Here is an 18,107-nt window from a genome sequence, read left to right on the forward strand (position 1 = left end):
GGAAGTTCAACGTGGGAGTGTGAGGGGTGGGGATCTGTAAGAAGGGAGGGGAAGGGAAGGGAAGAAGAGAGTCAGAGGACGGGAAGAGCGGGAGCCCTGCTGGGAGGTTCTGAGCGGAAGGGAGTTGAGTAAAGGAGCGAAAATGGGACGAACAGATGAGATGGAAACGAGGAACCGAGGAAGGAAAGGGGTAGCGAGATCGTGGTCGAGTTTGACAAGGATGGCGAGGGTGTTGATGATCGCGTCGCGTTCGGACGAGGTCAAGGATGAGTTCGCTGCGAACAACGTGATGCAACCTAAGTCAGGATCGAAGAGTCTGCAACCGACACCGAGGTCTTCTCGCTCAGATCCTCAACGAAAACAAAGCCAGGAACTCACAATCCTCCAACCTCCCAACTCCCCTCTCCCACTCGCCTTTCCCCACCTCCCTCCACTCCGTATCTCCCTCCTCGTAACCCCTTCCAACCCTTCCTCGTTCTTCCACGCCCTCCCACAACCCTTTCACACATCCCCACCTCTCCTCACCCTTTCCTCCCTCGGACTCCTCCACCATCGCCCTCAACTCCTTCAAGAACCTCAAACTCGCCTTCCCAACCATCTCACTCGCAAACACCTCGGCCGGAACACTCGTCTCCCTGCTGCTCGGAGGGAACAACGTGTGCCTGTTGATTGAAAGCAAGGACGTGTAGGACGCAAAGACGGAGGGGATGTGTTCGAGGACGGCGCTCGAGCTGGCGTTGTCGGAGGAGAGGAGGTTGGCGAGGACAGTGAAGAGCAGCGGCTTGGTTGCGGGAACCATGGATGCGTCCTGGGGAGGGAGAGCAGTGAGGGATTGCCGTTCTGTTGAGAAGGTGGTAGAGGAAGAAGAGGGACGGTTGGAGGAGGGAGTAGGGACGGGGAGGGAAGCGAGCAGTTTGAGGACTTCGAGAGGGAAGAGGAGCGAGGATTGAAGGGTTTCGAGCGTTGAGGTCAGGGTTGAAGATGAGGAGAGGGTTTGGAGGTAGGTGAGGAGGTGGAGGAACGCTGGGGATTTGAGGTGGGTGGAGGAGAGCTGGGAAGGGCGAGGGCGGGAGGGAGGCAGAGGGGAGCGAGTAAGTCGACGCGTCTTGGATAGAAAGCGAACTAGCACGCATTCAAAAACAAGAGGTAGAACGGGGTACTAACCTTCTTCCTGTTGAGATTGTTAGGCAAAGACCTCTCCAGAGCTTTAGCAAGCACGCTCAGGAGACCTTTCCATCCCTCGACCTCTTCGACTCCAGCGGTAGCCCGCCTTGAGCTCCAAGCTCCGAGAGCGTCTCCGAAGAGATCAAGGAGTCCTTCCGAGGAGACTCGAAGGAGAGGGAGAACCTTCTCGGCTGTGGACGCGACTTGAGCGAAGAGGAGAGCCGTTGTCGAAGCTGCAGGGAGGGTTGGGAGTTGACGAAGGAAAGCTGTGAGGAGGAGGAGGGTGGAAGCTGGGAGAGGAGCAGCCGAGTTGGAGGAAGAAGTAGGGAGGAGGAGGTTGAGAAGAGACCAGTGAGAGGGGGAGAGGAGAGGTCCAGGAGTTCTACGAGGCAGGGAAAACGAAACGAAGGTCAGCTCGCGATTTCCTTCCTCTTCAGCCCTCGAAGCTCTCCCTCTTTTTGAACACTCACCCATCACTCTTCTCCTTCCCTTTTCCCTTTCCAGCTCCTGTCATATCCGATACAACCCATTCCAACAAAACTTCCCTCTTCCCTGGAACGTAGAGATCGTCTTTGCCCCAAGCCGAAAGAGCGAGCTCGACCTTCTCGAGGGAGCTCAGACCAGGCGTCTTGAGAGCTCGGATCAAAGTCGCAGAGGAAGAGAGAGGATCGACCGCTGAGGAGGCCGTGGGGACGGGTTGGTTCACCATCTCGAGAAAGTCGAGAGAGAAGGGCAGGAGGGAGTTGGAGGGGAGGGAGAAGGAGTCGAGCTCGTCGAAATTCGTTGAGCTGTGTCAATTTTTAGTTTATTACTCCGGCGAGATGAGAGAAATGAAGGCAGGTTTTCGAGCATACGCTGTAGGTCCTTTCTCACTTAACCAATCCCTGATAAAAACTTACAAAAAGAACGGAAGCAAACCGAGCTCAACGAAACGAACCAGCTCGTCTCTCGATTCGACTCGCAACCATCACCTTCCCTCAACCCCTCCCTCTCCCTTCACGAAGACCACCTTCTTACTCCTACGAACCCTCCTTCAATGCCCGACCTCCCCTCTCCTTCCTCCCTCTTGTCGCTCTCCTCCATCTCGTTCCTCTCGCCCACGAACCACCCTCTGTACATCCGCTCCTTCCCTCCAACGCCTCAAGCGGATCTCACCCACTGGCACATCTCCTTCGCAGCTCTCGACTACGTAGAGGACGCTATCGCTAACGGATCAGGTGGAGGAGCAGGCAAGGAGGGGTATCTAGGGTTGTTGGTCGTCGTGGAAGACCTCGCCGTGTGAGCTTCCTCTTTCCTTCTCTTCTTTCCGAGCTCATTCGTTCCCTCCTCGAGCTTCTTACCCTTGATTTCGTGTCTGTAGATACGGCTACAAGCCTTCTTCCAACATCACCATTCTCGTCACGCTGAGGTTGCAGTCTCAATCTGTGAGAGATCACGATATGCTCGTCGTGAGTTCAAGCTCAACTCCTTCCTCCCTTTCCCTCCTCGACCTTCTGACTCTCTCTCTCCTTTTCTACACGTCCCTCCCAAACCGTCGAGTCTCTTGCAGATCTTCCACGCCCTCCACCAAGCCTACCTCCTCGCCATTTCCAACCCCTTCACTCCTTCCTCCGCCTCCTCCCATCACCTCGCCAACACCCCTACCTCGACAGGTCAACCAGCTCGGGATCCAAAAGCCTTCGAGGGGAGCAAACGGTTGGAGAGGAGAGTGAGGGATATCGTGGCTGGTTTGGGGGTGAAGGTTTGAGCTTTGTCTCGCCTGGGAAAAGGAGGGAGGAGAGATCGGACGCGTGAGCTCGTGTGCTGTCGATTCCTTTCTTTTCCCTCTCTTTCTCGTCTTGTTTCACATCTTCTCTACCTCGTTTGGGCACCGACGCTCGAGCTGTCTTCATCTCAGCCTTCGTGACTTCACGATTATCCCACCGTATCTATACCCTTTCGTCCTCTCGATACCCGCCCACCCATATCCCGCCCTTCTCCCCCTCCCGCTCGATCCTCTTCATACCCTTGCTAGCTCACCATATATCGTATGCCTCTTCACCCTTCCCTTCCCTCTTCTTCCTCTCCTCTCTTCTCCCTCCTCCTGTCTCACAGACCCGGTCCTCCGAACCCAAAAGACCTTCGAGCCCGATTTCCCAAAATCGATCCCTCACTCGAAGGTCTTACGGTCCCCTCTTCTCTCCCTTCCTCTATTCATTTAGAGTCGAGGTTTGGAATGGGAAATCCCAACTCAGACCTAGATCCAGCGTCTACCTCTCTCCGACTCCCCACTCCTCTCGCTCTTCTTCCCTCGCTCGCTTCCTCCACTCGTTCGGTTTACCCTCTGATAGGGTTCCTTTCCAGTGGGAGGAAGTGGTCTTGAAGGGAAGGAGAGTGGGAATGGTTAGGCTGGACTGAGAAGGAAACCCCCTCCGAAATAACTTTCCCACCTGAGGATCATTGGTGTGCGAAGACAGATACGGAGGGGACATTGCGTCTTTCTTTTTCAACGCGTTGAACGCGTTTCGGTTGAGAGCGATGATGTTTCCTTCTGCTCTATGTGAGACCGCGTGCGTCTGTGTGCTGTGTGTGAGAGGGAGAGAGAGAGAGATAGTGAGAGCGAAGGAGGAAAAGAGGGAAGGAAGAGACCAAGAACCGCGACGCGTCGAGCTCAAGTCCTTTTCGTCTTTAGCTCGAGAAGGGTTCAGCGAGAAGAAAAAGAAGAAGAAAAGTCGTATCGTAAGACGAGAAAGAAGGGCCAAAGGAGAATAACGAAGACGAAAGAGTAGTATAGAAGCAAGCAAGTAGCGGTGTGGTGGCGGGAGGTGATGGAGCAAGAAGAAGATGCAGAAACCAAAGAAAGCACGAAAGCACGAAGTACGAAAGAGAAACCCCTCCCATCCAAACCGCATACAGTACACTAAGCTATATCCCTTTCCTTTCCCTTCCCCCTAGTAGCTCTCCCCATAATCCTTCGTCACGCTCGTGAATTCTCCGAAAGGGTTGTGCTCCTTCTCCGCTGGCGATCCGAGTTCCTTCGGCGTCGAGAAGCCTGGCGTTCCTGGGGACGAAGGTTGACCTGCCACGCCTCGGATGAGCTGGGACTATGTGGGGAAGAAGGGGCGAAGAGGTCAGCTTAGGAACGAAGGAGGGAGAAGGAGGAGGAGGAAACGACGAACCGAAGAGACGGGACCGTCCTCGAAATCGAGAGACTTGGAGTCACGGAGATGACGGAAGTTGACTGCGTCGACACCGTTGGAGGTAGCGGGGACGATCTGTGGAAGGAAAGGGGTCAGAAGACGCGACGAAGGAGGAAGAGAGGAAGCAGACTGACGGGGGGACGTTCGTTCCTCAACAGACCCCAGTTGATTGGGAGGAACCACTTGTGCTGCTTGACCTCGGAAGCTCCAGACTGAGATCCCAACCGACGAATCTCCTCCTTGCAGAGTAATTTCCGGATGCAAGACTTGCAGTTGCTAGAAGAAACAGGACAGAAGGACACGAGCAAGTCAGAAGCGAGTCTCGAAGAAGAGGACGCGACTCGACGGAGACGTACTTCGAGACGGCAGGGGAGTCGGGGAAGGTGACGTCGTGCTTGAGTACGTTGGCGAAGGTTCCGTTTCGATTAGGTCCCTTGAAGGGCGTGGTGGCGAACTGAACGACGAAGGAAGGGTCAGCTTCAACTCCTCTCGTCGACGGAAACGACTCGAGTTGAAACTCACGATCATCTCGTAAACCAGGATACCCAGAGTCCACCAATCTACAGCCGAGGTGTGACCAGTTCCCTTGATGACTTCGGGAGCGATGTACTCTGAGGAAAGGTAAAAGGGCACGCGTCAGGTTCCATCGTCGACGAGGAACGAACGGATGAAACACGAAGGGGACAAACCTTCGGTTCCGACGAAGGAGTTCGTCCGGAAGTCGGCAATACACGAACGAGTATCGACGATGGGCATCTGCAGAAGAGGCGAGAAGAGAGGTCAGCAAAGAACACGTGGGAGGAAAGAGGAGAGGGAAGAGGACGAACTCCTGTCGACGCGCTCGTCCGAATCAAAGCTGGAGCTCCTCCAGGCTCTCCCGACTGCTTGGAAAGATCAAAGTCCGAAAGCATGATGTGACCAGATTGATGAAGCAGGATGTCTGCGGAAGTCGAAGAGAAGAGGGTCAGCTTCTCGTTGAACGACGCGGGTCGTGACTCGAGCGAAACGACGACTCACTCTCCGGTTTGAGATCTCTGTAGATGAACCCCATCAGATGCAGGTACTCGAGAGCAGCGATGACCTCGGCAGCGTAGAACCGGGCGTCCTCCTCTGGCAGGCATTTCCCTGGACGAGTTTGGAGAGCTCGGAAGAATTCGCCTCCCATGCAGTACTGAAAGGAGGAACGAGCATCCTTAGCGGTTCGTTCGAGGCAGAACAACGGTTGGAGAGACGAGACGAACCTCCATGCAGAAGAAGAGATGGTCCTCCGATTGGAAAGAATGGAAGAGAGTGACGATGAAAGGATGATTCGAGGTCGCGAGGATTTCCTGAACGAACGACGGGAACGAGGTCAGAATCGATCTCGACACAACGAGAGAGCATACGAAAGACGCTCACCTGCTCAGCCAATGCTCTCTTGATCTTGTTCCGTTTGATCATCTCCTTCTTCGACAAAACTGTGATATGAGAAACGAACAAAGGAGTCAGCTCGAAATGAAAAGAGACCGAGGAAACAACGAAGGGCCGACGCGGCACCGACCTTTCATGGCGAAGAGCTTGTCCGTCTTCTTCTCCCGCACCAAGTAAACTTTCCCAACATCTCCCTTTCCAAGAAGCTTGACCTTCTGGAACGAACTCGGTCCTACCTCGACCTGAGAAACGGAAGGAAAAAAACGATCAGGTCAGCGCCGTCGAACCTTTCTCCTCCCTCCGAGTCAAAGCACTTCTCATCAAACTCACAGATCTCAGCTTGATGGAATTCGAGCTGTACGTCCTCCTGAAGGTAGCCTTCCCAGGACCATCCAATCCTCCGTTCGTCGTAGTCGTAGCTCCAGACGAGATTCCGAGGTTCTTCTGTCCGGCCACTGCCTTCGCCTTGCTACTGCTCCCTCCACCGAAGAAACTGCTTTTCCCACTGTATCCGTTCGTCGAGGGAAGTCCTGACGACGATCCATCGCTCGAGAGGGACATCGAACCTCCTGCTGGAATGACTCCAGGGGCGGGAAGAGGAGGAGCGCCGTTGGATTTTGGAGAAGTTGGGAAGTCGGAGGTGAGAGATGGGGAGAGGAAGCCGTTCTTGGTGGTAGAGCCTGATGGTACTCGAGGCGTGTTGGACGAGGTAGGTGAGGGAGGGATGTTGGAAGAAGAGGAGGAGAGTCCGAAGAGCTTGGTGTTGGGTGCTGAGGCGACTCGACGGAGCCATCTCGTCGCTGCTCCTCCGGCGCCGCTGTGAGGTTGGGGGTTCTGAGGAGTCGGAGAGTTGGATTCGGAGGGTTCAGCTTGATGAGATTGTGGTGATGAGGAGGTGATATGGGAGGGAGAGGGTGTCGAAACGAGTCTGATCTGCGAGCTTCCTGGTTGAGCTCCTCCTCCTCCTCCGCCCACTCCTAACGACCTGAGTCCTCCCACCGCTGCTGCCGTTGTCGAACCAGTCCTTCCTCCGAGTCCCTTGTACTTGTCACTCCTGAACGACGACTTGCTCGTGGTCTGCCTCGACGAACGAGAAGAGCTTCCTGGCGAACCGTGCACGACGTGCTGACTTGTCGTCTCTGATCCAGCGTCTTCCGTTGAAGTCTGAGGCGTGCCTCCTCCTCCTGAGCGTAGAGGCGACGAGAACCTTCCTCCGTCTGAAGCTGAGCTCGCTCCTCGTCCTCCGTCGAACGATAATCCCTCCGGTTCCTCCGTGTAGAGCATCGACGACGACGAACCCAGGAGCCCTCCTCCTGCTCCTCCCACTGCGCCTGTCCCTAGACCTGAGCTTCCGCTGGCTGCTCTGAGCCGAGGAAGAACGGGGACGCTTCCGTTCGAGGGTGGAGTGACGGGCTGCTGAGAGTCGTCCCAGTCTGAGCTTCCGTTTTGGTGAGAGGAGTCGTTTTGTGAGGAGGAAGCCGAAGGAGAGAAGGGAGGAGGAGGAAGGGTCGAATGCGTTGAGGTCGAGGAAGCCGATCTCGTTCCCTTCAAGCTACTGCTCGAAGAACTAGGGAACTTGGAGAAGATCTTGGTCCATTTCGTAGACGAAGACGAAGGGTTCTTGGGGGAGGTGGCCGTTTGCATCGTGCAAGGGAAGAGAGGGAGGGAAGGGAGGAAAGGAGAGAGGCTCGATGACCAAGGAGGAGGGAAGGGAAGGGCGAGTCGGACCAGCAACGAAGGAGCAGAGAGGGGAGGGAAGGAGAAAAGCCGATAAGCCCGGAGGGAGAGGTTCCGAGACGAAGGACGAAGGCGATGGGAGAACGTCCAGGAGGAAGGAAGGGAAGGAAGAGGAAGATGAAAGGAAGGGAGGTCGGAGGGTGGGAGGTTGGGGAAAGAGGAGGGGAGGCAGTGAGTTTGATCAAGGTCCTCGTCTTTTTTCATCTCTTTTTCACACTGTGGTCTCTTGACCATCGCACTCTATTCTGAAGCTTCTTTCTCTGCCTTCCCTCATCGCTCAAGAAATCCTTCCAGATTCTCAGTGCTCGAGTCGGAAGGCGGCGAAACGAGGGTTGCCCTCGATCGACTCGAGCTCCAGCTCTTTTTTGATCTCGTTCACCGGTTTTCTACGTCGCCAAACTACAGATTGATAGAAGGAGGTGACTTTTTTCAGTCGACCATTCGAAGCTGGGAGGTATTGGAGGCAGAAATCGTGCTAAGGAGGAGGTCGGACGCGTTTGAACAGGACGACGCCTTCGCTCCTCTTCCTCCTCTATTTCACTCCTCCCTCCGTGTAGAAACGGGATAAAACCACCCTTCTATATTCAGACGGTAGAATATGACTTAGTCCATGTACCACCTCGGCGGCTTTGAGAGCTTCTGCGTCTCACGTCGTCGCTCCTGCTCGCGTCGCCTCCGTCTGCTCTCCCCTCTCTCTGGACCCTTCCTTCCCCAACGAGTTTTGTTATCTCGCGTCACACGAACATACCCCTCTGTTTTCCCCTCCGAAGCGTGGCGCCCAGTCTCGAAACGTGAGCCTACCCCTGTGAGCCTTTTCTCCTCGCCTCTGTTCTTCGATCTGACGCGTTCCTTGTTTCTTTCTCCGACTCTCTTCCCTCCGTCATCGATGAGGTCGTTTCCCCTCTCCTCCAGAAAATACTACAAGGGCGTTTGAATCTGACCTGCTTCCTTCTCTGAACCACATCCTTCACAAACTCTCAAACTCCCTCTCTTTCGCCCAAACTCACCTCAACCCAACCCCTGTCCTCTTCCTCACCCTCTAAATTCACACAACATGTTCTCTAAACGATCTCACCACACCACCGCTACCTCTCAATCTCGTCACAACGGAGGATTCTTCTCGCGAGGTCCTTCTCGTGCTGGACGAGCGGGAGGGTTGAAAGGTTCGTCGCGTTGTTCTTGCTCGTCTTCTCAGTCTGATCTCGGAACTGATCTTGATAAACACCCCTTATCACTATCTAGCTGCCATCAACAACCCTAACGTGACCTCTGCCGGAAGGAAAGACGCCAAACATCAGCTTCACGCGATGGTGAGTCAAGAAGGACTCGACGCGTCGTCCTCGTTGCTGCTGCCTCGATTTCCCTTGCTGATCTTCACCATCTTTCCACTTCGACTCTGACTTTTGACTTTGACTCTCAGGGACTCCGAGCGCCCAAAGAGAGGTTTTCTACGAGACTTCGTCGATTCTTTGGCCTGGGAGGTCGAAGGAAGAACCGTCCTGCTCGTCCCTGAGCGGCTCTTTGTCTCTGTCTCTCCTTTTCTTATGCCACGCACGATACCCTCTTAGCTCCTAGTCTCGTCTATAACCTATCTACATGATTCTGCCCTCCTGCTTTCTCGAGAAATAAACAAAAACAAGGGCTCGGCAACAACCGTCGATTCCAAATCCCTCTCGCCGTCTCTCCCAACCTCGACCTTCTCTCCAAGCTCAAGATGTCTGTTCCTCCTCTCTCAGTCAACGGTCAAGCCTCCTCGTTCAGCGTGAAAACTGGACCCATCGAGCCTGGACGTGTGCTGTCGATTCAGTCCCATGTTTGCTCAGGCTACGTCGGTGAGCTTTCGGCTCTCTTCCCTCCCCTCCCTTCCCTTCCCTTCCCTCCCTCTTCTCTCCTCGAGCTCATCCCACCTTCCTTCTCGCCTCATTATCTAGGAAATAAGGCTGCCACCTTCCCTCTCCAACTGTTAGGCTGGGACGTAGATGCTGTAAACACCGTGCAGTTCAGCAATCATACAGGTCCGTCTCGACTCGTTATCTTTTTGGGTTCGCTCGAAGCTGACTCGACCTCTCGTTGCTTTGGGTGCTCTTCTCAGGATACGGACACACTGCTGGAACCAAAACTAGTGCAGCAGACCTGATATCTATCTTCTCTGGACTTCGCTCGAACGGGCTGTTAAAAGGAGCTCGACTTTTGACGGGTTCCTCCTTCCCTCCCTCCCTCCTTTCTAGCCCTCCCGCTTTCAACGTCGCGACTTCAAGCTCACTCCCTTCTTCGCTGTTTCGCTTTTACATTCCAGGATACATCCCTGGATCTGAGGCTGTGACCGTTGTTGGAGATCTGGCAAAGGAGCTCAAGACAGTGAGGGAAGCTCATGGACAAGAGCTCATTTACGTTTTGGATCGTGAGCTCGCTTCCTTCTTCGTTCCGTCTCGTCGAGCTCGGAGTCCGAGGCTAACTTTCTTGCTCTCGCATCTTCAGCTGTTCTCGGAGACCATGGTACTCTTTACGTCGCTGAGTCGGTCATCCCCATCTACCGGTCGCTGCTTCCTCTTGCGACGATCATCACTCCGAATCAGTTCGAGGCTGAGTGAGTCGCCTTCTCTTTCCTCCTGGCTTCGACACTTTCTCTCGTCGATTACACGATCTGACCATGGATCTCTCTAATCCCTTTCTCTTCCAGAACCCTCGCCAACATGAAAATCACCTCCCTCCCAACACTCCGTGCCCTCCTCCTCTTCCTTCACGAAACCTACTCCATCCCTCACATCATCATCACCTCCTTCAACCTACCCCCATCTTCAGCCAACCCTTCCCTACCCTCTCCTCCGTTCCCTTACCTCGACCGCCTCGCAACCTCCCCTTCCTCCCACCCCGTCGAATCCTACCCAACCCTCACCTCCGTTGCCTCGTCCTACACCCCTGGCTCGCCGCTCAACACCACCCTCTTCTCCTTCCCTCTCATCCCAGGATACTTCTCAGGCGTCGGTGACCTCTTCTCTGCCCTCACGCTGGCTCACTTCAACCCTCAAGCTGGAGAAAACGCTCTGGCGAAAGCGGCCGGGAAGGCTCTTTTCAGCACGCAGATGGTGCTTCTCAGCACGCATCTGAGGGCCGAGGCGTACGGGGAGGATGCTGGGAGTGATGGAGAGAAAGATTTGGAGGATCGAGGGAGGAGGGTGAGGAGGATGACGGGGAGGGAGTTGAGAGTTGTTGGGAAAGAGGCGAGAGGTGATTTGGAGGACGGGCTGAGTTGGGAGGGGAAGAAGGTCGAGCTACCTTCCGAGTAAGAAACGCATCAGACGGGATCGTACCTTTTGGATCGAGTAACTTATATCTAGATCGAGTATCGTATATCTCTGGGCTGAGCGACACGAGGAAGAGATTCGAGACGCGTCTCCCGCCGTTTCGTTCATCGCCGTTGGGCGGTTCTTTCAGTGAGGAAAGCAGTACGATTAAGAAGGTTCATTCAGATGAAAAAGCGTAAGTTAAGTAAACCAGTAAAAGTAGAGGAGAGCTGAAGAGCAAGACGAATCGAGAAAAGAACAAGAGAGAACCGGCTCGACGCGTTCGAGGCTCGGAGATAACGGAGAGGGAATAAGGAGAAGAGATAGTAGAGAGACCCCAGGAAGCCAAATAAGACCATCGCCTAAACGAAACAAGCATCAAACCAAACAAACGAGAACGAGAGAAACCGAAAACCAAAAACGCGTCCATCGACTCTCCCTCCTCAAAACGTCCCCGACGACGCCGTCTTCCTGTGTGTCGCGAACAGCCTGCTCAACACCTTCTTTGGACCTCCGAGTTTCGACGACGACGAGGTTTGAGGCGACGCCGGGGCGGGAAGAGGGATTGATCTCGTTGGGATCTTCTCGAGAACCTCTGGATCCGCCACGGGAGCGGGCATCGAGAACCTGATCTTGCTCTTGTCGAAAGCGTGATCTTCATCGATGGTTCTGCTCGGGAGTCGTAGGCGAAGATGGGGAGGAGGGAGGTGGGGAGTGGCGAGTCGAGCGGAGGGTTTGGACATCCTGCGAGAGGAGGAGAGGTAGGCGACTCCACAGTAGCAGAGGCCGCTGTCGGGATGGATGGCTGATCCTGTGCATTGCTGGTAGGAGGTAGAGTTGTTGGAGGAGGAGGAGGAAGAGGAAGAGGCGAAGGAACCTCCGATCGATCCAGTTCTGCGATCCTCTTGCGCTCGTTGGACGAAGGCTCGTTCGAAGGGGAGGGAGATGGCGCTTCGTTTGGTGGATAGGACTGGTATGGGTGCGATTGGTGGGTTGGCGGACGCTCGACGAAGATGGGAAGAGGAGGAGTGGGCGGAGGGAGTGGAGGAAAAGACGTCGCGTCCCTCTTGTTGACCTGGTCGACCGACGGCCTGCATCGGAGGGGTCTTGTCGTAGACGAGAGAGGGAGGAGGGAGCCGAGTGGTATCCGTCCAAGGAGCTTCCCATAGCGTTGGTGACGAGGCCGAACCGAACTGTTCCGTTGAGGATCGAAGGTTGTTTGGTCGACGTCGAGAGGCTCGAGGAGTGACGTCCTTCTGATCTTCCTCCTCCGCTTCCGACGAGGACGAAGGACCGACGTAGGATGTCTTCACTGCTGGAGGAGTCATTGGGGTCCGAGCTGCGAAAGGAGACGTCGACCAGCCGGAGGAGTTGTGACCCTTCGTCTCGTTGAACGCGGCGAGTCGGTTGTACGTCCGCGCTCCGTGCTCCCCTCTGAGAGCCGACATGCTCTGGGTGTTGCGAAGAGTCGGCCGGAGAGCGAGAGCAGGGAGGGGAGTGAAGATGTCGTCGGTCGAATCGGAGAAGACACGAATGGATTGAGCGAGGTAGATGAGATCCGAGGATCCGCTGGAGGGAGTAGATGTCGGTGGATTCGATCTTCGATGGAGGGAGAGAGGGGCTGTAGAAGCCATGGGGAACTCCTTGCCGTTGTGGACGACGACTGGGGAAAGAGCGCCTCGTCTGGCGATGGCGAACTCGACGTTCCTCGTGGGATCCTCCTCGAGCTCCGATCCGGTGTCCGTCGTTTCTTCCGATGACTGGTCCGCAAGCATAGCTGCGAGCAACCTTCCTGGAGAGCTCGAGATCCTCCTGGAAGCCTTGAGGTCCTGGTCTTGCTGGCCTCGAGCGAAGGGAGGAATCGGCTCTGGATTCGGATCCGAGAGGTGCTGCGAGTGGGAGGAGAGTTGAGGGGAGCTCTTGGCTGAGGACTCGAAGGAGAAGGTGAGGGAGATTTGAGGTCGATGTCCTATCCGTCGTTGCGTGAGAAGATCCGACGAGGGAGGAAGGGGAGAGAGGGTTTCGAGAGGGGAAGCGAGCCTTTCCTCGTACGTTCCTAACGGTCCGGGGTAGTGCGATCGACGATTCTCGGTGTAGATGGGAGAGGTAGGTGAGGAAGCTGAGGAGGAGGAGTCGGGGAGTTCCGGCGACGACGCGTCGTCGTGCTGGCCTGGAGCGATGGACGAAGGTGACTCTGCGGTTGAGGGAGACCAGTGAGACTGAACGAGGGAAGAACAAGGAAAATACGATGTGTGAGTCAACGGCAAATAAATAGGATGCCATGCGAAGGCGAGAAGAGAGAGACGACTCACAACTCCGGGCTCCATCGTCTGTCCCCACTGATTCTCCTCGTACGCAAGCTGCCCACCTCTCTCCAACATCCTCCACCCCATCTCCAAAACCTCACTCTCCCTCCTGTTCAACTCCCTCATCCCACCCAACCTCCTGATCCTCTCGATCTCTCCAACCGAATCGACACTCATGTTCCTCTCCATCCTCCCTCCGCTGATCATCAATCCCATCTGACTCTGCCACGATCCTCTCCTCGACATGATCAGACCTCCAGCCCCACCCGTAATCGAAGAGTTCCCTGATCCCATACCGAACGACGGCGGGGGAGGACGAGGCAAACCCCGAAGCGATCCCTGCGACGAGTTTCGACGAAGGCCCGAGCGGGAAACGGGTCGAGGGAGGGATCCGAAGGTGAAGGATTCGTGGGAGGTCTTGCGTTTGGCTTGGAGGTAGGAGGGCTCGGTAGGGGAGTAGGAGAAGGATGCGGCTCGACCGTGGTCAAAGGCGAAGGAGGAGTCGTAGGAGGACCGACGAGAGAGGGCTGCTGGATCCGGGTCGTGAAGATCGTCCCACGCGTCTCCGTCGTCCGAGTGTCGAATGGAGATACTGCTGTCTTGACGGTTCATCGAAGATCCTCCGACTCCGTTCAACGATTCGATGAGAGACGCCTTGCTTCCTCGTCGAGCTCCTCCGGGGAAAGGGAAAGGGAAGTTGGGGAAGGGAGCGCTCGACGCGTTGGAGTTTCGTCGAGCCGTCGGTTGGCCTCGTCCTGCTCCTCCTTGGTACTGGGAAGTGCTGTCAAACCGTAGCGACGACGACGAAGAGAGCCTCCTGTTCATGTGGGTGCTCGAATCCCTGCTCGTCGACGGTCCAACTCCCCATTCAGAGTCGAACGAATCTCGACGTCCTCTCGCCGCTGCGAAGGCTGAGAACGAAGGATGACGATCCAACGGGTCTACTCCTGATCCGCCTGCCCTCCCACCAGCAGTCCCAGTCCCACTCGATTCACTCCCTCTCCTCGACCATCGACTCGCCCAAACGGGACTCTGGTAGTTGTCCGATTCCTGCCAGGGTTCGGAGACTTCTGGAGCGGGAGCGACCGAGTCTGGACGATCCGATTCCGTAGGAGGGCAGTCGTCCGAGTCCGAGGAGGTAAACTCGTCTGGGTGAGAGTAGTTGGAGGAGGGAGAGGAGAAGTCGAAGTTGTTGTTGACGCCTCCGGAGAGGGAAGGGAGAGAGTTGGATGTCGTCGCCTCCGCGGCTCTTCGTTGAGCAAGATGGAATCCTAGTCCTGGGATGAGAGGAACGACTCGACTTCGGGTTGGGAGGGTAGTAGGGAGAGGAGGGGGGTTGGAAACGACTCGTCGACGAGGGGGAGGGGGAGAACGAGAGGGTCGAGGAGGGCGGAAAGTCGAGGAGGAGGCGTTGCGAGAGTGCCGTGAGGAGGAGAAGTGAAATTCCGAGGCGTGAGGGGTAGATCTTGGAGAAGAAAATTGCGAGGAAGAGAGAAAAGAACAAGAGAGAGAACGAAGATCAGTCTCGAGTAGTTCCGGAAGCGAGCAGGAGAGATGAGGAAAGGAAGGTGGCGAACTCACAATCCTTGGAGAAGATTGGCAGCCGCTGAACCAGAGAGGATCGAATCCGACCTCGAGTGACCCAAAGCTCTGTGGGACCGTTCCTGACGAGAGAGCATGGTGTGCGATCCTGCGCTGGGGGGGGGGGGGGGGGGGGGGGGGGGGGGGGGGTAGGGATGGGGTAGTGGTTGAAGAGAAGAAGGGTTGCTTGGAGGCGCGGCGGAGGAGCGAGGGAAGCGAAGTGGACCTTCCGTATGGTTTGCTCGATGAAGTCCGAGTGAAACTGATGATGTCTGAGTTGTCGATAAACGTGGAGAACGTGTTTCGGAAGACCTGCTTCGAAGATCTAGTGGCGGAAGGTAGATGGGGAGATAACGAAGGGAGGTTTGGAGAGGACGGGAAGGACGGGAGGGGAGGAGTGGTGGTTGAAAGGAAAGAACGAGAGAAGAAGGGGTAGAAGGTGAAAAGATCGACCAGATCCCAAAGTAGAAGGATCAGTGAACGTGAAAAGTCTGGGCCCAAGGTACCGAAGAAGCCCTCCGTCAATTTCAGGCTGGGGGCAATTACGGGGCTTCGCTGAAAACGGAGATGGCTGGTCCTTTTTCTTTTCTCCGTTCACGATTCATCAACTCTGTCTGCCGAGGAGCCGAGTAGTAAACAACCAATAAGAGAGTCAGAAGTCAGTTGCATCCGATCTGAGAACCATACAACAGATAGAGCTGAGCAGATGAGACTCACTACTGAAGAGAAAAGGGAACAGAAAGGAGGACTTCGATCGCGTCGCTCGTTCAGCCTCTTCCTTCGTGGAGCTGAGAAGCTCCCAAATGAGATAACAGACTCTTGAAAGTTTATCAAGCTCGTAGAAAAGATCTGGAAGGTTCGTTCCTGGGGTTGAAGCGATGTATACAGAGCTTGTGGAGTGTTCGAGAAAGTCATTGTGAGCTGGTTCCGAGCTACGACAGGTGTCGGAGCCGTTCAGTCCTCTGTCTCGTAGGATGTCGACTCGACCTTGGTCGGTTTGTTTCCCTCACTGCCTCGCAACTCTCCTATAGGCCACAGCTCTTCCGACGAAGCAGTGTGCTCGTGGAAGGCGAATGACATCGAAGCTGCGAAAGAGCTCACCATCGACCCTCCATCTTGACCTCGACTCTCCCTCTCACCCCTCTAAACACCTTCGGCTGAGCATCCCCGTTCCCTCCTCCCAAGCCTCCGACCTTGAGCTGAGCAATCTTGAGGTTTGAAAGCGAGTGCTGATGGATCTTGGCTGTGAGCAGAAGCGAAGGGGCGGGAAGAGGACTCGAAGCCGTTGCGAAGGATCCAGTGAAAGTTCGCGTCGAAGAACGAGGGAGGAGAGTTGGGAGTCGCCAGATGAGTGTCTGGTTGTAGAAAGAAGAGGTCGAGTCAGGTTTTGAGAACACAGGTTTTCAGTTCACGTGAAGCGAAAGGGAGCAAAACGAACATCAGTTCCTCCGTCAAACTCCCACCTCCCTCCCTCTCCCTCCACTCCTCCTGGCGTGACCGTTCCCGTCACTCGCTCCCCCAACACCCCTTCTCCGAGGTACCATCTCACTACGGCGTTCTCTACTGGTCGAGAGGCATGAGTTGGGGATACGGTGATCGAGAAAGTACCTGTTCGAGCGAAAGAACGCGAGAGTCAGCTTGAGAGAAGCAAGGAAGAGTTCGATGCGTTTGATCTCACCTCCCGTCTCCGACAGCTTCGTCCGGACCTTCATCTTGACTCCGAAGTCGTCGTTCGCCGGACGTCCTTTCGAGGGACCCTTGATAGCGTACTCCATCAGGCGGAAGTTGCCGTCAGGAGGAACGAAGGAAAGGGCAGACGTCTGCTCGAATTTGGAAAGCCTGCGAGGGAAGAGAAAGAGACGTCAGCGAGGTAGTTCCCTCTCTCGGAGAAGAAGAGAAAGTACGAACCGAATACAAGGGTGGAAGGCTGGAGTTGATATCGGTGCTGGGTTGGTGAACGTCAAGAGAAGATCGGGGGTTCCTGGAGAGACGAAGGAAGAAAGACGCGTCAGATTCGAAGGGACGGATCTGAAGGAGGGACGAGCTCACCTGAGAGCTTGGTGTTACACTCGATACGACCAAAACGATCAGTTCGTACAGCCTGACCGTGTCTGGGAGAGTCGTAGAAAGAGGAGAAGCGTCAGTCGTTAGTCGAAACGACCCATCGAAGGGAGAAGAGCTCACCGATCCAGCACGACGTCCAAGCTCTCGACGAAGTCGAAGAAGATCTCATTGCTGATGTGTTTGACTCCTGGCCGTCTCCAAGGTATCGGGCTCGAGAAAGGTTGGTGCAGAGGAGGAGGGCCGAGTCTGATGGCAACGAGATCAACGAGAAAGAGAGGTCAGCTTCCAGCGAGCTCGGTAGAGGGAGTCGTCTAACGAACCCTGAGACTCCAGCGACCGAAAGGACCTTGTTGAGAAGCGAAGGCGGGAGAACGATGTCTCGGAGGATGTTGGATTGGGTTGTGAGAGGCGAGCCTTCGTCGAGCATCTCTTCGAGAAGCTGAACAAGGAGAAGGAAGGGAGAGAAAGGTGAGCTCGTTTCGAGGGGCTTCAGCTCGACCTTCTGGGAAGGCGAGAAGCTCACCTGATACACGATGTCGAAGTTATCCTTGAGAGTTGATTCAGAGACCTGTGGGAGCGGCAAGACGACCGAGAGTTAGCACGTCGAGCTCCACGCAAGGCAGAGAAGGATGGGCAACGCACTTCGCCGAGATACTCCTCGAGCACCTCTAGGAAGACCTCCATGAACCTAAAACCAAGCAGAGGGTTGGCTGTACACAAGTAGAAGTCGATGGTCAGCTTCAACTCCTCTCTTGTGGCTCGATAAAGTAAGAACGAGAAGCACGAAGGGAAGGAGAATCGAGCTCACCTTCTTTGACCAAGGGGCACAAGACCGTCATCCCTCCTCTCTCTACCCAGCAGCACACTCCCTCCTCTTCTCCAACCCAGAACACTGGTTCCAGCTCCTTCGGTTCCCTAGACGAGGAGGGCGAGAGTTTTGAATCTGCTTGAGCTGCGAGGAAGGACTGGATGTAGATGTGCTGGAGGGATTGAGGTCGGAAAGGGGTCGAGATGATGGATTTCCTGCAGAGGGCAGAAGGGAAGGACCTTTTAGTCTCTGCAGAGTAGAAGACAGATTTCGGACAGAGGACTTACCCAGCCGAAGAGAGGAAGATCAAGCCTGCAATGGACATGGTGAGGAGGGGAGGGGAGAGGCGAAGGAAGGAGATGGGGAGGGAAGGAAGGACACCTCAAAGGCGGAGGAGGAAGCTGCTTCAAGAGGTCGTTTTGGTTTCCGTAGTAATGAGGTATAGTCTCGAGGGAGGACCGGATCAAATCTGCTGTCGCTGAATAGGAGTTGGAGGGCTGAAAGGGCAGTTGGACGTTGGGAGGGAGGGAGCGATCGTGAGCTCGAAATCAAGTTCTCCTACCTCCTGCCCTTT

At 55.3% G+C, this 18,107-nt stretch overlaps 7 protein-coding genes across 7 annotated transcripts; 3 read left to right on the top strand and 4 right to left on the bottom strand.

The window, feature by feature from the left end:
* BDY24DRAFT_263180 (uncharacterized protein) lies at positions 1–1,910 on the bottom strand. Its single transcript, XM_076636857.1, has 4 exons — positions 1,635–1,910; positions 1,165–1,546; positions 154–1,051; positions 1–34 (listed from the first exon to the last, which is right to left on the bottom strand). The coding sequence occupies exons 1-3, from the start codon at positions 1,871–1,873 to the stop codon at positions 344–346; spliced, it is 1,329 nt and encodes a 442-aa protein (XP_076498705.1). The 5' UTR covers positions 1,874–1,910; the 3' UTR covers positions 1–34; positions 154–343.
* A 224-nt stretch (positions 1,911–2,134) lies between these two features.
* Positions 2,135–3,178, top strand: BDY24DRAFT_381469 (Sedlin). Its single transcript, XM_076639347.1, has 3 exons — positions 2,135–2,442; positions 2,525–2,612; positions 2,714–3,178. Exons 1-3 carry the CDS (start codon positions 2,201–2,203, stop codon positions 2,909–2,911), a joined length of 528 nt encoding a protein of 175 aa, XP_076498706.1. The 5' UTR covers positions 2,135–2,200; the 3' UTR covers positions 2,912–3,178.
* A 677-nt stretch (positions 3,179–3,855) lies between these two features.
* On the bottom strand, positions 3,856–7,634 carry BDY24DRAFT_381473 (serine/threonine-protein kinase). Its single transcript, XM_076639348.1, has 12 exons — positions 6,084–7,634; positions 5,884–5,995; positions 5,742–5,800; positions 5,585–5,671; positions 5,361–5,514; positions 5,171–5,283; positions 5,033–5,099; positions 4,866–4,954; positions 4,700–4,797; positions 4,478–4,619; positions 4,323–4,418; positions 3,856–4,247 (listed from the first exon to the last, which is right to left on the bottom strand). Exons 1-12 carry the CDS (start codon positions 7,395–7,397, stop codon positions 4,095–4,097), a joined length of 2,484 nt encoding a protein of 827 aa, XP_076498707.1. The 5' UTR covers positions 7,398–7,634; the 3' UTR covers positions 3,856–4,094.
* A 910-nt stretch (positions 7,635–8,544) lies between these two features.
* Positions 8,545–9,003, top strand: BDY24DRAFT_413138 (Con-6 family protein; the record flags this gene model as incomplete). Its single annotated transcript, XM_076643144.1, has 3 exons — positions 8,545–8,653; positions 8,733–8,800; positions 8,911–9,003. The coding sequence occupies 3 exons, from the start codon at positions 8,545–8,547 to the stop codon at positions 9,001–9,003; spliced, it is 270 nt and encodes an 89-aa protein (XP_076498708.1).
* Positions 9,004–9,174: 171 nt separating this feature from the next.
* BDY24DRAFT_381475 (pyridoxal kinase) lies at positions 9,175–10,930 on the top strand. Its single transcript, XM_076639349.1, has 6 exons — positions 9,175–9,322; positions 9,422–9,505; positions 9,583–9,687; positions 9,787–9,891; positions 9,969–10,077; positions 10,171–10,930. The coding sequence occupies exons 1-6, from the start codon at positions 9,205–9,207 to the stop codon at positions 10,775–10,777; spliced, it is 1,128 nt and encodes a 375-aa protein (XP_076498709.1). The 5' UTR covers positions 9,175–9,204; the 3' UTR covers positions 10,778–10,930.
* Positions 10,931–10,937: 7 nt separating this feature from the next.
* Positions 10,938–14,783, bottom strand: BDY24DRAFT_381477 (uncharacterized protein). Its single transcript, XM_076639350.1, has 3 exons — positions 14,662–14,783; positions 13,087–14,545; positions 10,938–12,993 (listed from the first exon to the last, which is right to left on the bottom strand). The coding sequence occupies exons 1-3, from the start codon at positions 14,757–14,759 to the stop codon at positions 11,218–11,220; spliced, it is 3,333 nt and encodes a 1,110-aa protein (XP_076498710.1). The 5' UTR covers positions 14,760–14,783; the 3' UTR covers positions 10,938–11,217.
* A 698-nt stretch (positions 14,784–15,481) lies between these two features.
* BDY24DRAFT_381481 (AP-3 complex subunit mu) lies at positions 15,482–18,048 on the bottom strand. The gene is made up of 11 exons (XM_076639351.1): positions 17,821–18,048; positions 17,534–17,748; positions 17,368–17,435; positions 17,249–17,293; positions 17,046–17,164; positions 16,846–16,971; positions 16,711–16,772; positions 16,570–16,642; positions 16,340–16,500; positions 16,100–16,269; positions 15,482–16,016 (listed from the first exon to the last, which is right to left on the bottom strand). The coding sequence occupies exons 1-11, from the start codon at positions 17,856–17,858 to the stop codon at positions 15,759–15,761; spliced, it is 1,335 nt and encodes a 444-aa protein (XP_076498711.1). The 5' UTR covers positions 17,859–18,048; the 3' UTR covers positions 15,482–15,758.
* Positions 18,049–18,107: the final 59 nt, after the last annotated feature.

The sequence above is a fragment of the Mrakia frigida genome (assembly GCF_051309035.1).
Source record: "Mrakia frigida strain ATCC 22029 unplaced genomic scaffold BDY24scaffold_7, whole genome shotgun sequence".
In the NCBI taxonomy this organism is placed as follows: Eukaryota; Fungi; Basidiomycota; class Tremellomycetes; order Cystofilobasidiales; family Mrakiaceae; genus Mrakia; species Mrakia frigida.